This window comes from Mytilus galloprovincialis, chromosome 3 (genome assembly GCF_965363235.1).
Source record: "Mytilus galloprovincialis chromosome 3, xbMytGall1.hap1.1, whole genome shotgun sequence".
NCBI classification, from domain to species: Eukaryota; Metazoa; Mollusca; class Bivalvia; order Mytilida; family Mytilidae; genus Mytilus; species Mytilus galloprovincialis.
In genome coordinates this window covers 34,880,744-34,896,493 of record NC_134840.1, presented here as the reverse complement: position 1 = coordinate 34,896,493, position 15,750 = coordinate 34,880,744, and the positions used below count along the sequence as shown (strand labels likewise).

Here is a 15,750-nt window from a genome sequence, read left to right as displayed (position 1 = left end):
TTAATCGAACATCTATAAATGTGTTAAACTTTTATTCCAACTTCATGTAGTTGTAGCTACAAACATATTTTATGCAACATCAATCAATATGTTACACTTTTCCTCAACTCTTGTATAGATTAAGCTACAAAAATATTTTTTTGTCATGCATCCGATTTCACCTTGAGAGATGCACACGCCTGATGAAGCTAATTTGTTTAGCGAAATATTGCGTATTTCTATTTAACATCTAATAGAACTTTTTAATGTATTAATTAGTGTGTTTAAGTTATATTCTTAGACATTTATATATATATGATTTGGTGTCACGATATCACAGTAGCATGGGTTCGAATCCCGGCGAGGGAAGAACCAAAAATTTGCGAAAGCAAATTTACAGATCTAACATTGTTGGGTTGATGTTAAGACGAGTTGTATATACATTACGTACACAGCCATGTATCACCATCATTGATGGCGATCCGATGGATACATCTGTTGTAGGGTTGTCACTGACTCAGACGTACTTATGAATATAATTATTTTCTGTGACTGTATCTTACATTAATTTGTAGGATCCTTTACTATAGATAATTTAGCTGATCTGTAACAATAACATCTTCATGCCTTATATATCATGTACTGTAGTACGCCGCTAGATTAAAACTGACGTGGAAAGGTAACACATGGCCAGCGAAAGCTCTTTTTTTGAGAGCCCAGGTGGTCGTGTGGTCTAGCGGGACGGCTGCAGTGCAGGCGATTTGGTGTCACGATATCACAGTAGCATGGGTTCGAATCCCGGCGAGGGAAGAACCAAAAATTTGCGAAAGCAAATTTACAGATCTAACATTGTTGGGTTGATGTTAAGACGAGTTGTATATACATTATGTACACAGCCATGTATCACCATCATTGATGGCGATCCGATGGATACATCTGTTGTAGGGTTGTCACTGACTCAGACGTACTTATGAATATAATTATTTTCTGTGACTGTATCTTACATTAATTTGTAGGATCCTTTACTATAGATAATTTAGCTGATCTGTAACAATAACATCTTCATGCCTTATATATCATGTACTGTAGTACGCCCCTAGATTAAAACTGACGTGGAAAGGTAACACATGGCCAGCGAAAGCTCTTTTTTTGAGAGCCCAGGTGGTCGTGTGGTCTAGCGGGACGGCTGCAGTGCAGGCGATTTGGTGTCACGATATCACAGTAGCATGGGTTCGAATCCCGGCGAGGGAAGAACCAAACATTTGCGAAAGCAAATTTACAGATCTAACATTGTTGGGTTGATGTTAAGACGAGTTGTATATACATTATGTACACAGCCATGTATCACCATCATTGATGGCGATCCGATGGATACATCTGTTGTAGGGTTGTCACTGACTCAGACGTACTTATGAATATAATTATTTTCTGTGACTGTATCTTACATTAATTTGTAGGATCATTTACTATAGATAATTTAGCTGATCTGTAACAATAACATCTTCATGCCTTATATATCATGTACTGTAGTACGCCGCTAGATTAAAACTGACGTGGAAAGGTAACACATGGCCAGCGAAAGCTCTTTTTTTGAGAGCCCAGGTGGTCGTGTGGTCTAGCGGGACGGCTGCAGTGCAGGCGATTTGGTGTCACGATATCACAGTAGCATGGGTTCGAATCCCGGCGAGGGAAGAACCATAAATTTGCGAAAGCAAATTTACAGATCTAACATTGTTGGGTTGATGTTAAGACGAGTTGTATATACATTATGTACACAGCCATGTATCACCATCATTGATGGCGATCCGATGGATAAATCTGTTGTAGGGTTGTCACTGACTCAGACGTACTTATGAATATAATTATTTTCTGTGACTGTATCTTACATTAATTTGTAGGATCCTTTACTATAGATAATTTAGCTGATCTGTAACAATAACATCTTCATGCCTTATATATCATGTACTGTAGTACGCCCCTAGATTAAAACTGACGTGGAAAGGTAACACATGGCCAGCGAAAGCTCTTTTTTTGAGAGCCCAGGTGGTCGTGTGGTCTAGCGGGACGGCTGCAGTGCAGGCGATTTGGTGTCACGATATCACAGTAGCATGGGTTCGAATCCCGGCGAGGGAAGAACCAAAAATTTGCGAAAGCAAATTTACAGATCTAACATTGTTGGGTTGATGTTAAGACGAGTTGTATATATATATATATACATATATATAGGTTTCTAAGACAAAATGGATGTGGTCAGAAATCTTGATAATCTATTGAAAAATACTGTGCAGTTGGAGATATCTTCTTGAAACTTTAAAAGAATTTGAAGTTTCAAAAATTTTGAAGAAAAAAAATCCCCCCTCTAGTTTGAACCCCACCCCCCACCACCCCCACCCCTTGGAGTAATTACACCAAAACTTAATCCCAGGCTTCCTGCTGAAGTATAGAACCTTGTAGTGCAATTTTAGAGAGATCTATACACTTAAAGTTATTGTCCAGAAACCAGCTGTTTCCTTCAGACGACAACAATGCAGACAATGACATCATAACATTATATGAATGCACAAAATGTTTTATGGTCATATAAAAATTAGTCTAAACATTTTGCTTCAGATGTTCTTTCTTGATCATAAAGATAATTTGAAAACTCTAATAAGGTTTACCAAATTTATTGATGTCTTAAAATTATCCACCCACAGTGTTCCTAAATGAAAAATGCAAAAATAAAAATAAGTGTATACATCTCAAAGGTTCTCACTTTATTGCATGGAAAAATTGGCTATTTTCTAATCAATCAAAGAAGAATCATAACTCATGAATTGTCAATACCACACTTGACCTTATTGTTTCTGACATAAGTAACAAAACTTCAAAATTAGAAGGCATAATTTAATTGTCAATACCACATTTGACCTAATTAATTTTGATATCAGTAATGTCCATAGTACACACAATTGCATCATTCACACTGTCATTTTCTATGTTTAGTGGACTGTGAAATTGGGGTCAAAAGTTTAATTTGGCATATTAATCAGAATGATTGTATCTTAGGGAACATGTGTACTAAGTTTAAATTTAATTGGACTTTAACTTCATCAAAAACTACCTTGACCAAAAACGTTTACCTGAAGTGGGACAGACGAACAGACAGGCAAACAAACAAACTAACGCACAGATCGAGGTCGTGCATAAAAATATATGTTAATCATTGTTTTAACCTATATATAAGAATGAGTTTTTGTGAATCGAACCAGTCAATCAAATAATTTACCTTTGTTTCACTTTCAATATTCAGATTCTTTTCCTGGTAATATCTGAACACTCATAATTCATGTGTAATTCATCTTTAGCTAAGGAATAACATCAAAGGTAACATGAATATGGATATCATTATCGATGATTTTAAGCTTATTTTGACAAAATAGAACCATACTGGCAGCTAAAAAGGAATTATTTCACTATTTCCCTTTCATTAATGATTGAATTTTTTTTTATGTATTTTAATTTTTGTTATATACAGTCTGCCAAAAGTTAAGCACCACCTGAATAATTAATGGCAATATTTTTTAAAACTATTGCGAACAAATTATTTATGTTTGGTGTTATGAATCGCCTTTAACCATGTTAACATACACTAAGAAAATTCATTGAACTCCAGTAAACCCTTGAAGCAACTTTTTATTAAAAGCCATCTGCACTTTTACAAATACACTGTTTCGATACCTCCAAATCATCTCCCTACTGTCCCGCATACAGGTGAAATTTGACCTTCATCAAGTCATTGTGTAATATGGCAAGGCATAAGTCATCTGTGGCTGAATGTTGACGAGCGATTGGCAGGGCAAATGCCGGTAGGAACACTAGCAGCATAGGTAACGATTTCAATGTTAATCACGACGTCATTGTCAGACTTTTACAACGTAATGTTGACACAGGAACTGTAAATGATAGCCTAAGGTCCAGAAGACCCGGTTTAACTACCTGTCGTGATGACAGACTGGTTATTTGTCGTGCTAAAGCCAACCCATTTACTCCTGTCCCGCAGCTTAGACACCACTGGTCTATATGTGGTTGTGTTAGTGGTTGAACATTGGTCCGTCGACTTCATAGAGGCAATCTAAGAGCATGTCTTGTTACAGCCAGGAACCATTTAATCAGGTTCCAAGGGCTAATGACTTTCGACGCTGGAACATGAGAAGCTGGCAAAAAATGCATTGGTCAGATGAGAGTCGGTTTCTGTTACAATCAACATTTGCCCAACGTCTGCATTTGGTGCTGGTGGTGTTACAGTATGGGGTTGCTTCTCATACCACTGTAAGCTTGGTGTGCATATTCTGCAGGGTAACATGAACAGACAGACATACAGGGATTTAGTGCTTAAAAACACTGTAGTCTCTCATTTTGATAATCACCCACTTGCGTCAAGACCCTTGTACATGGACGACAAGGCTAGACCACACAGGGCAAGGATTATAACAGAGTACAAAGAGCAAGAAGCCATTGACACTATCTTTTGGTCTTCCATGTCTCCAGACATGAATCCTATTGAACATGTCAGGGATGCCATTGGCAGAAATCTCAATCGCAGAGATCCACCTTTGCAAAATCTTGGCGATTTAAGAGTGGCAATTGTTGATGAATAGGATAAACTTCCTGAAACTAAAGTTCAGAAGGCTTGTACAGAGTATGAGACGCTGTGTTATGGAACTGTACCAGAAGAGATGTTGTTACACATCCTATTGACTCAAATGTTGTCATAAAATTTGCCGAACATACCAAAGATTATTTGTAGAGAATTTGAACGATATTGGATGATTAATTGATGTAAAAAAATAAAATCACAGTGAAACTTAAATTCCGTTTCTGATTTGTGTAATTTGCACTATTTCTTTAAATGCAAAATTTAAATGCATAGAAACTGCATAAATGATCAAACTTGAGTTTATGGTTTGTTTATGGTATATATGTTACCAAAATTGCTACATTCAAGTGCTACTTTTTGAGAAAAATGAAGTCAAATATTTTTAGCTCAAAATCGGATTTGTGGACGTATTTTCCCTTTCGAAAGAAAGACATAACTTTTTTGTTTTATAAGATAAACACAAATTGTTTTTTGTTAGATAAAGTGTAATTTCTGTGTTTTAAAAGTATCCTAAAATTTATACATTTTTTATTCAGAAATATCTCATATTTATCAATTGTTCGTGAATGTAGAAAAAAACATAATTTTTTGCTGTATATTTATCAAATTTTTAAAAAATGCACTATTTATGTGTTCATGAAAATTGCCACACATAATCTTCTCGCGTAATCAAACCAAATGGCATTTTAAAAAAGAGGGGTCCATGAACTCGTTTTCAAGTTCAATAAGTTTGAATGACAAGAGTGCACACGCTGTAATGTCTCGCCTTCTTTACTAATCATTGATATTATGTTGATAGTCCTAAATATAAAGTTTTATAACAACTGCCACATAAACTTAACATAAACCAAGAAAACTGAACACTGACCAATGAACCATGAAAATGAGGTCAAGGTCATATGAACCATGCCAGTCAAACATGTACAGCTAACAATTTGCTCATGCAACATATAGTTGACCTATTGCTTATAGTTTAAGAAAAACAGACAAAAACACAAAAACTTTACACTAATCAATGAACTGTGAAAATGAGGTCAAGGTCAAATAAATCCTGTGCGACTGACATTTAGATCACAAAATATTTCCATACACCAAATATAGTTGACCTATTGCATATAGTATTAGAACAAGAATGTGTCCATAGTACATGGATGCCCCACTCGCACTATAATTTTCCATGTTCAGTGGACCGTGAAATTGGGGTCAAAACTTTGATGTGGAATTAAAAGTAGAAAGATCATATCATAGGGAACATGTGTACTAAGTTTCAAGTTGATGTGACTTTAACTTCATCAAAAACTACCTTGACAAAAACTTTAACCTGAACTTTTGCACTATCATTTTCTATGTTCAGTGGACCATGAAATTGGGGTCAAAACTATAATTTGGCATTAAAATTAGAAAGATCATATCATGGGGAACATGTGTAATAAGTTTCAAGTTGATTGGACTTCAACTTCATCAAAAACAACCTTGACCAAAAACTTTAACCTAAACTTTTGCACTATCATTTTCTATGTTCAGTGGACCATGAAATTGGGGTCAAAACTATAATTTGGCATTAAAATTAGAAAGATCATATCATGGGGAACATGTGTAATAAGTTTCAAGTTGATTGGACTTCAACTTCATCAAAAACAACCTTGACCGAAAACTTTAACCGGAACTTTTGCACTATCATTTTCTATGTTCAGTGGACAAAGAAAATGGGGTCAAAACTATAATTTGGCATTAAAATTAGAAAGATCATATCATGGGGAACATGTGTAATAAGTTTCAAGTTGATTGGACTTCAACTTCATCAAAAACAACCTTGACCAAAAACTTTAACCTAAACTTTTGCACTATCATTTTCTATGTTCAGTGGACCATGAAATTGGGGTCAAAACTATAATTTGGCATTAAAATTAGAAAGATCATATCATGGGGAACATGTGTAATAAGTTTCAAGTTGATTGGACTTCAACTTCATCAAAAACTACCTTGACCAAAAACTTTAACCTGAAGCGGGACGAACGAACGGACGAACGAACGAACGGACGAACGGAGGCACAGACCAGAAAACATAATGCCCCTCTACTATCGTAGGTGGGGCATAAAAATAGACCAAAACTTAAAAACTTAACTTTGACCACTGGACCATGAAAATGAGGTCAAGGTCAGATGACACCTGTCAGCTAGACATGTACACATTACAATCATTCCATACACCAAATAGAGTGGACCTACTGCATAAAGTATAAGAAAAACAGATCAAAACAAAAAAAAAAAATAACTATAACCACTGAACCATGAAAATGAGGTAAAGGTCAGATGACACCTGCCAGTTGGACATGTACACCTTACAGTCCTTTCATACACCGAATATACTAGACCTATTGCTTATAGTATCTGAGATATGGACTTGACCACCAAAACTTAACCTTGTTCACTGATCCATGATATGAGGTCAAGGTCAAGTGAAAACTGTCTGACGGGCATGAGGACCGTGCAAGGTACGCACACACCAAATATAGTTATCCTATTACTAATAATAAGAGAGAATTTAACATTACAAAAAATCTTAACTTTTTTTTCAAGTAGTCATTGAACCATGAAACTGAGGTCAAGGACATTGGACATGTGACTGACAGAAAGTTTGTAACATGAGGCATTTATATATATACAAAGTATGAAGCATTCACGTCTCCCACCTTCTAAAATATAAAGCTTTTAAGAAGTTAGCTCACACCACTGCCGTAGCCGCTGGATCACTATCCCTATGTCGAGTTTTCTGCAAAAAAAGTTGCAGGCTCGACAATAAAAATCAGTCAAAAACTGAATCCTTTCCCGATAAGCCATAGTTTGACATCGCGAAAATAACAATTTACGTTAGCAACGTCAGTTCCTCTCCTGTAACTGTATCATATGCCCTTGATGATATCTCTTTTTCAAGGAATACCTGATTTTTGTAAATGAAAAATTCTTCGATGCAATAAAAATAGGTGGTGCTTAATTTTTGGTGCATTATATATCTCGTAGCTAATGCACTTTTAAGGGCAATAACTTCTATTAGAAGCTAAAAAGATGGTTAAACAAAAGGCAGATCTCATCATTCTGAACATGTTTGTGTCTATTAGATTTTCAAGGACAGACCTGGGTTGAAAAACACAGTTGACTTTACAAAATAGGTTACAACTTTGTACTTTGTGGAATTCTGCATAAATAATCAGAAAAGGGCTATTTTACAGTACTTTGCTCATGAAATTTCAAAAGTTCTGTATTGGGCCTACATGATACAACAACTTTATAGATAAGGCTTACAAAAAACCTTTTTAATGTTTGGTTTGCTATTTTTTTTACCTCAATATAAATTTATTTGATTGACAAGAAATTAAGGAATTCTTAAATATTATAACTTCAGTGATTTAAAATACCTTGTTCAATTGGTAAAGGCTTGGTATTTCCCATCAAAACAGCAGGCAAATGTTCATCATCATCTGAAAATGTCTAAACTATTAGATTATTATAAAGTAAAGTAATATTTGCATCAGATGTAATTTCATTTCATATAGCATGTAAAGGGACAACTTTGATTTGATTTGTTAAATTAAAGCTGTATTCTACCTGATAACCATAGGAAGACAGGGGAACAGGAGCAGCAAACATCTAAAGTGAATGCAGTATATATACCACTCACTCCTCTGGTATATCAAAATACTTCCTTCAGTACCATATGTATAAACAGGCACTTTTATACAAATGATAAACAAATTACAGTTGACACAGTCACAAAGATACTTCTCGCCTGCATGCATAAAATTCAGAAAAAGATAATTAGATGGATAGTAACATTGCTCATTATTTCAAATATGCGTCAAACTGATATATATTTTTCTCTAATTGAATTTATCCCTTTCTGCACCCATTGTATAAAAAAATTTAACCAACGTGTGGTTAGTTTGATCTCAGTTCTTCATTGGTTAAAATCCGATTATGACGTCGAATTTTCTTGCTTTCCTCTGAATTTCCTATTGTGACGGTATGAAAAAGGACGACCATGCCTGATGACGTCACATAAAAGAATACATCTTTTTGCAGATCATCTGAAAAGAAGGATTAAATTTGCCTGCATATTGTTTGAAAATTATTAGAGAAACAGATTCCACCACCAAATCTTGTGTAATACATTATTTATCCACTCTCGACAGTTAAATTTTAAATATTTAAAACACTCGGCGAGCCTCGCGTTTTAAATTTGAAAATTTCACTGTCTCGAGTGGATAAATATCGTATCACACTCGATGCAGTGGTAGAATCTATATATATATATACTGTTAGTAATGAAACTTTATTTCAAATAGCCATGGCTTTATCAGTTTATTTTCAACTTATGCGTTGGAATTTTCCTTTGCAATCTTTTGCCTCCCCTTTTTTCTCTCTTTTACAGGTTTCAAAATCATAGGTTAAATTAAAAATATTTAATTGTTTGTACCAATGTGTTCCTCTTTTCTTTGCAAATTGACAAATTTACCACTGTCTGCATCTTTATTTTCCATAGATGGAACTGACTGTGGTTGCGATGATTCTTCTGAAAACAAAAGAAACAAGTTAAAAAGCTGCACTGCAGTATACCACTCACTCCTCTGGTATACATATCAAAATATTTTATTCAGTACCATATGTATAATCAGGAACTTTTATATATTAAAATGATATATAAATAAACTGTTGACACAGAGATAAGTATATATATGTCTCGTCTGCCTGCATTAATTCAGAATAGGACAATCTGATGCACAGCAACATTGCTTATTGAATCTAATATCCATTTAACTGATATGTAGTGTTAGTAATGCAACTTTATATCAAATATCATTTATGTATTGCAAGTAGTTCCCATCAAACTGAAAACTGCTAGTCAACTCACAGTCACCTGACCATGACATAGAGATCAGTGCTTCAAAATAATCATCAAACTGATATATATATACTGATAGTGATGAAACTTCATACTAATATCAATGATATATCACAAGTACAATTTCAATCAAACTAACTTAGGCAGAAAACTTTACATTGAAAATTATTTATTAATTTAACGTCATTGGACCATGACTTAGGGTGCAGTCCCTTGATGTTATTGTCAAACAGATATGTACTGATAGTAATGCAACTTTAAAGTAAATATCTATGATTTATCACAAAAAGTTCCTATTAAATGGACTTTAAACAGAAAACTTAACAATTGCTGACGTGAAGGCCAGAGACAAAGCTGTTGTCACTGTTAAAGCAGTCCTTTATATGACTTTCCGCACAGGCAGATGAAAATTTCTATCAAACTTTTTCATCAATTTAGATGTTTGAAGATTCTCTCCAAAAGATCAAAAGATTATAATAGATCATCATTGAATGGCAATTTTCTTGTCTTATTTTTGACCTATTTTGTACATTCTGTTTATCATAAATATATCATTTACATTGAGAACAGGTTTCGAAAAGTGTTAAGCGTAAAACATAGTGACTGTTAATTTAAATAAATAAAATATATTTCAAAAGGTTTCTCATATCCTTTAAAAATGCTATCGATACTCATAGATCTAGAACATTACATAAGGTATACTTATTTGATTCATTGTCATTGAAGCTATCATTGAAGATATCTTGTCTATTTATCATGTTCAATGTAGTTGGACTGCTGTCAATTTATGGAATACCTGATGCCTCTTTTTCAATATTTAAATAAAGAGAATCCTTAACTAAAGAGTTTATTTTGAGAGACTATTAATTCAGTTTAAAGCTGTTGTAAGCAACAAAAATTCAAAACAAAGTCGTCTTGGTTAAAGTGACACCATCAAAATTCAAACTTGATCTGTATTTTGTGGTTATAACCATTGTATATAGGTTTCAGTACATTTGGTTGAGGCAAACTAAAGTTAAAGACCTGAAACCAACTTTGAGACGTAAAGACGAACAGACAAGGATAAAACTGAATACCCTCTCTGCTACAGTGGGGGCATAAAAATTACAAGAAACTAATTTGGGAGCGGCATGCGGACCAATAATTTGTGGAAGTGGTAATTTTATTTTTTCATTGTAAGTCAACTTCTCAAAAACAGAAAGGGAAAAATCCAATTCATTCATATCCCGATCTGTTTCTGGTATCAACTTGAAGCAGTTATATCATATAAAAGTTATCTTGTTCGGCTCATTGGCAGTAAGTACAGAATAGAATAGAATAGAATATTTTATTACCAAATTAGGGCCCCAGGAGGGCATATGATACAGACAATATTATTATAAACAATAACATATGCAATACACACACAGTAAAAGATATGTAACAAGTGTTATAAAAATGATAAAATAAAATAATATAACACAGAAAATACACTCAACAAAATAGTAGCAATGTATTATTATTCAATGAATACTATGTTGAAAATGACTCAAGTGCACCCGGTAAGTGTATCTTTACTTTGAGAAGACAAACATGAGGCATTAGTAGTTTGTGCGGAGAAATGTCAATATATATAAAAAAAAAAAAAAAAAAAAAAAAAATCAAGAGTACATATTTGACACTTATATTTATAAAGCAAATAAGTTTTAGAACTGTCCTTTTAATCTTTATGTTTGGGATGAATATAATAGTTTTTCAAAAGTATGTTGAATTTTAAACAAGCACATTTTTTATCATATCTCACCTTTCCTCAATTTTCATGATTTTCATCATTTAAATATTAATTCCATGCATAAAATTACCTTCTTTGAAAAGCGTTGCAGAGCTAAACTTATCCTCAATGATAACTGTATATGTTCCAACATCTTGTAGGTTTGCCTTTTCAATTTTAAGAGAATGAATATTCGCTTCTGACTGACAATCATATGACATGTCTGAAGTCTGAATCTGTTTGCCATCTTTCAGCCATGTTGCTCGACTTTTTTTCTTAGACACTGTACATTCAAACAATACAGAATTTGATTCTTCAAATTTGATGTTCTTTAACTCCTCAGTAATCTTCAGTTCTGCAAAATAACAATTCATAAAAGATTGCTATGTTATTGCAAAATGTCAACCACCACTGTGCAAAAAGGGAAAAAAGACAGAATTGTGTACACAGTATACATGTACATTCTTAAGTGTATATCAAACTTTTGTATTTTTTTCCTGTTATTCAACTGGCAAAACAATGTTTCTTTAAGTCATAATAGTCTTATAACTTTAGACGATTTGAAAAGATTGTACAATATGGTCAAATACACATAATCATGATATAAACAGCAAACAACTCTAGCAAGCTATCTGCTATACAGCCTCAGAGGCATTGTGGCTTTTTGCAAAGTGTTCCCCAACTTTGAAAATTGAAAAGGGCAGGGTGCAAGTCAGAAAAAGGGCAATTTTACACATAAATGTCATTGAAAAAAGGGCAATTTTACGCATAAATGTCACTGAAAAAAGCAATTTTACACGTCATTTTTTTAAGCCTCATTACTTATTATAAGCACATAACTTGTATTATGCATTCTTGTAAATTCAAGTTTCAGTTAAAATGGAGTAATATATTTCAATACTTTTGGCACAATTTTATATGGTTTATTTCATTAATCTATGGTCATGATGCTGAGACCCTTTTAGGAAGCTGTTTCCTTCATATTATATAGTTGATGTTTCAATAATAGTTTCACAAAGTGTGTAAACAGAAATTGTGAATATTTTATACTTCATTGTACTTGATAGATCAGTTAATGGAAGTAGAGATGTAAATTATAATTTTCAAAATATTTATTTTTAAAGTGTATTCAAGTGAAAATAATTTACACGAATATTCTAAAAGAGGGACAATTTAAGATACCAGAGGGTATTCATTCAAACTCACAAATTGAAAACAAACTGACAACTCCTTGGCTAAAAATGAAAAAGACAAACAGACACACAACAGTACACATGACACAACATAGAAAACTAAAGAATAAGCAACACAAACCCCACCAAAAACTAGGGGTGATCTCAGGTGCTCCAGAAGGGTAAGCAGATCCTGCTCCACATGTGGCACCCGTCATGTTGTTTATGAGATAACACATCCGGTAAATAGTGTAATTCGGTAGGTCACATTCATTCCCTTATATGCATTTGCATTAAATAAATTTTATATATATTAATCCTTTTACGAAAAGAAACATAAATTTAAGGAATATATTGTGAACATGTGATAAATAAGGGGAAGTAACTCATTTTATTAATTATACACAAATTATGTATGACCTAAAGCTTTAAGTAATTGGTGTTAATCAACAATGTGTTTGACACCAAAGCTGTCAGGAGAAGCCATGCACTTAATGGGTTACTTAATTTTACAGTTTGCACCAGTAGTTGAACTTCCTGTTCATGGAAGAATTACGAATTTACCGGTATTTCAAAGGCAGAAATTGCTGATTTTTCAGCGATTAAAATGGCAAGTCACCCGAGGGACGGCAAAAAAAAACATGGGCGTCAATAAAAAAGGATGGGTGCTGCGCCCTGTTCAAACTTTGTAGCTAGAACACTGAGTCAACTCTTGTTACTAAAAAACTGTTATCACAGAGATATGTCTCACTTTTTGATTATTTTGATTATGCAAATGTTGACATTAACATAGCAATACTTAAAACATGTTACATAAGTTAGTCAAATACAAAGTCAATGAACCATGACTGAGGCACATGGGTAAACAATCTCCATGTTAATGAGATGTGCCAATGCTAATAGTAATACAACTGCATACCAAATATCTTTGACTTATTATAAGTCATTCACTTTAAACAAACCTAAACAAAAACATTAACTTGTAAACCATACTGACCGACTTATGAAATGCAACAATAGATTATTCTTTTTAATTCTCATTTTCAAATATGCATTTTTTTGTAAAAAAACTTATGAACAGAAAGTTCTTTCATAACTCCAATGTTAAACTGTCTGTAAAAAACGCCAAATATTTTTGTCAGAAAGGTCAACAAATACTGTTCAGCATGTTTAAGTTGTTTTGCACTTTCTGATTTTGCTGTTGTTCCTACCAAAACTGTTACAATGGGTTTTGATAATTATGCCGTTGAAACTTTCAGTTAATGGGAAACATTTATGGCATAAATCTGTGCAAAATGGCATTCAGCAATTTGATTAGAAGTTGATGTTGCATTGACACTACATGTTGTTTTGGTCATTGATGGTCTTCAACAAATCTCATCAACTGGCATCATTATCGGAAGGACAGTAAGACAAGTATTTGACGTCAAATTGTCTGGTTGCAACACATTCACATTTTCCTGTTTGCAGTATTTTAGTGTGTTGAGTCAGTTTTTTAGGTGTAATACCACCATTGATTTTCCCCTATTAGTCTTTGTTAAATTTGCACTCTTCAAAAAAATGTGGAGAATTTATCTTTGTTTCAAATAAAGAAATACTTGGCATGAGTAAAGTTTTATCCTGTCCAGTACTATGAAAAAATTCCTATGACATTTCATTGCATATAAGAAAATAACCATCATTGGAAGTTAACCAATCAAATTTCTCCCCTTATTTTATCTGTGTACAAGGTTTAGTCACCATGTAACCTCAAGATTACAAAATTTTCATTAGAAATCCTAAGAAAAATAAATGGTGTTTTGAAATACCCAAGACATATGTTTATGACACAGAAATGTTTTCACTGCAATAAAATGTAGGATAAATTACCTACAACTGTCAAATTCAAGGGAATATTTTTTTCTACCTACTTTCGTATAAAACCAGATGTGACGTACCATGATTTGGTGGTATTACACCTAAATTTATTCCTCAGTCTTTTCAATATGTAACATGTCTTAACTGATTTAAGTGTGGCCAAGGATTGAAAGAACTGTTTCACAAAGAAAAAAAAATGAAAAAATCTTTTATTTCGAAATTCCGCTTTCTGAAATTTGTGCAATCCCAATAATCTTGTATGTACAATAACCACAGGTAAGTCAGATGTTGATTTTTTAGAAAGAGAAAGAAGATTGATAAGCATGAATAGTAGTTGTATGAGGATCGAGCACGATTTGGTAAAATAAATCTACAAAATGAGTGTGTTGTGTTTTTAAAGTCAGTCAGTATATCTAAAAGTTTCAGAGTCAATGAACAATGAAGAGGGGGTAGAGCTATATAATCTCCATGCAAACAATACTAAAATTCTTAAAAATTTCTATACCAAATACCATTGACCCTTCATTAATTTTTCATCTTAAACCATACCTGTCAACCTATGACAATGAAAATGCGGGTCATGACCCTCATTGAAGAATGACATCTTAAGTCATAACACATACAAACATTTTTTGAGGTTTGTGTTACACTGCCTCAATTTCTTTTCATATTCATTCCATGACATACAATGTGCCATTTAGTTTTTTTTCTGTACAAATTGAAGTTTTTAAACATCATGTTTTCTTAATTGCTATTTAGGGGCGTATGACATTTGCGCCGATTTTGAAATTTTTCATTCTTTCATTTGCGCCAATTTCATTTTTTCATTTGCGCCGATTTTATATTTTTTCCTAATTGGATTTACAGGTATAAATCAAGTGACATTGCAATTGGTAAATGGCTATCCCAGTATTTCGGGTTACCATTCCTTTCCCTAAATGAAATCGATGACTGCTTCACGTTTGACATTGTCTGACGCTCCGCCCCTTCTGATGACAAATGTCATACATTCTTAGACAACGTACAAGTACACCTTCCATAACGGTCAACCAATTCGTGATGGCGTCCTTAAATTAACCAAGGGATGAATTCAACTTCACCATTTGGAACTCTTGGTTTAATAGCTTCCTTGTGAGAAAATGCGAACTCTAGAAATGCCCCCACCAGTACGTATGCCAGACAAAGAAAAGATGGCCTTCGTTATCGACAATTACGCCAAATATAGAAGAGACGAAATCGTAAGAAAGGAATATGTTAGATGTGTTGCCTATACATACTCGGCAAGAACAGATTTATGATTTGAATGTATTCCGTTTTTATGGATTTGAATGCTGTACATATATTTTTAATTCGTCATTTTAGTATAAACAAAGTGCTTTTATCTTAAGTTTTTACTTCTTGATTTTAAGCAGGAGACAACATGCAGTTATATACATGTTATGATTGACAATTC

The 15,750-nt window shown here is 33.5% G+C and overlaps 1 protein-coding gene across 2 annotated transcripts in view; it reads right to left on the bottom strand.

Annotated features, from left to right (window-relative positions):
* LOC143067790 (uncharacterized) overlaps positions 1–15,750 on the bottom strand; it is a 48,337-nt gene that overhangs the window by 24,647 nt on the left and 7,940 nt on the right. For both annotated transcript variants that reach the window (XM_076241326.1, XM_076241327.1), the window contains exons 2-4: positions 11,360–11,623; positions 9,093–9,188; positions 8,035–8,097 (exon numbers count right to left, since the gene is read on the bottom strand). In XM_076241326.1, the coding sequence (XP_076097441.1) occupies positions 8,035–8,097; positions 9,093–9,188; positions 11,360–11,623 (423 nt within the window). The remainder of the gene's footprint in view (positions 1–8,034; positions 8,098–9,092; positions 9,189–11,359; positions 11,624–15,750) is intronic.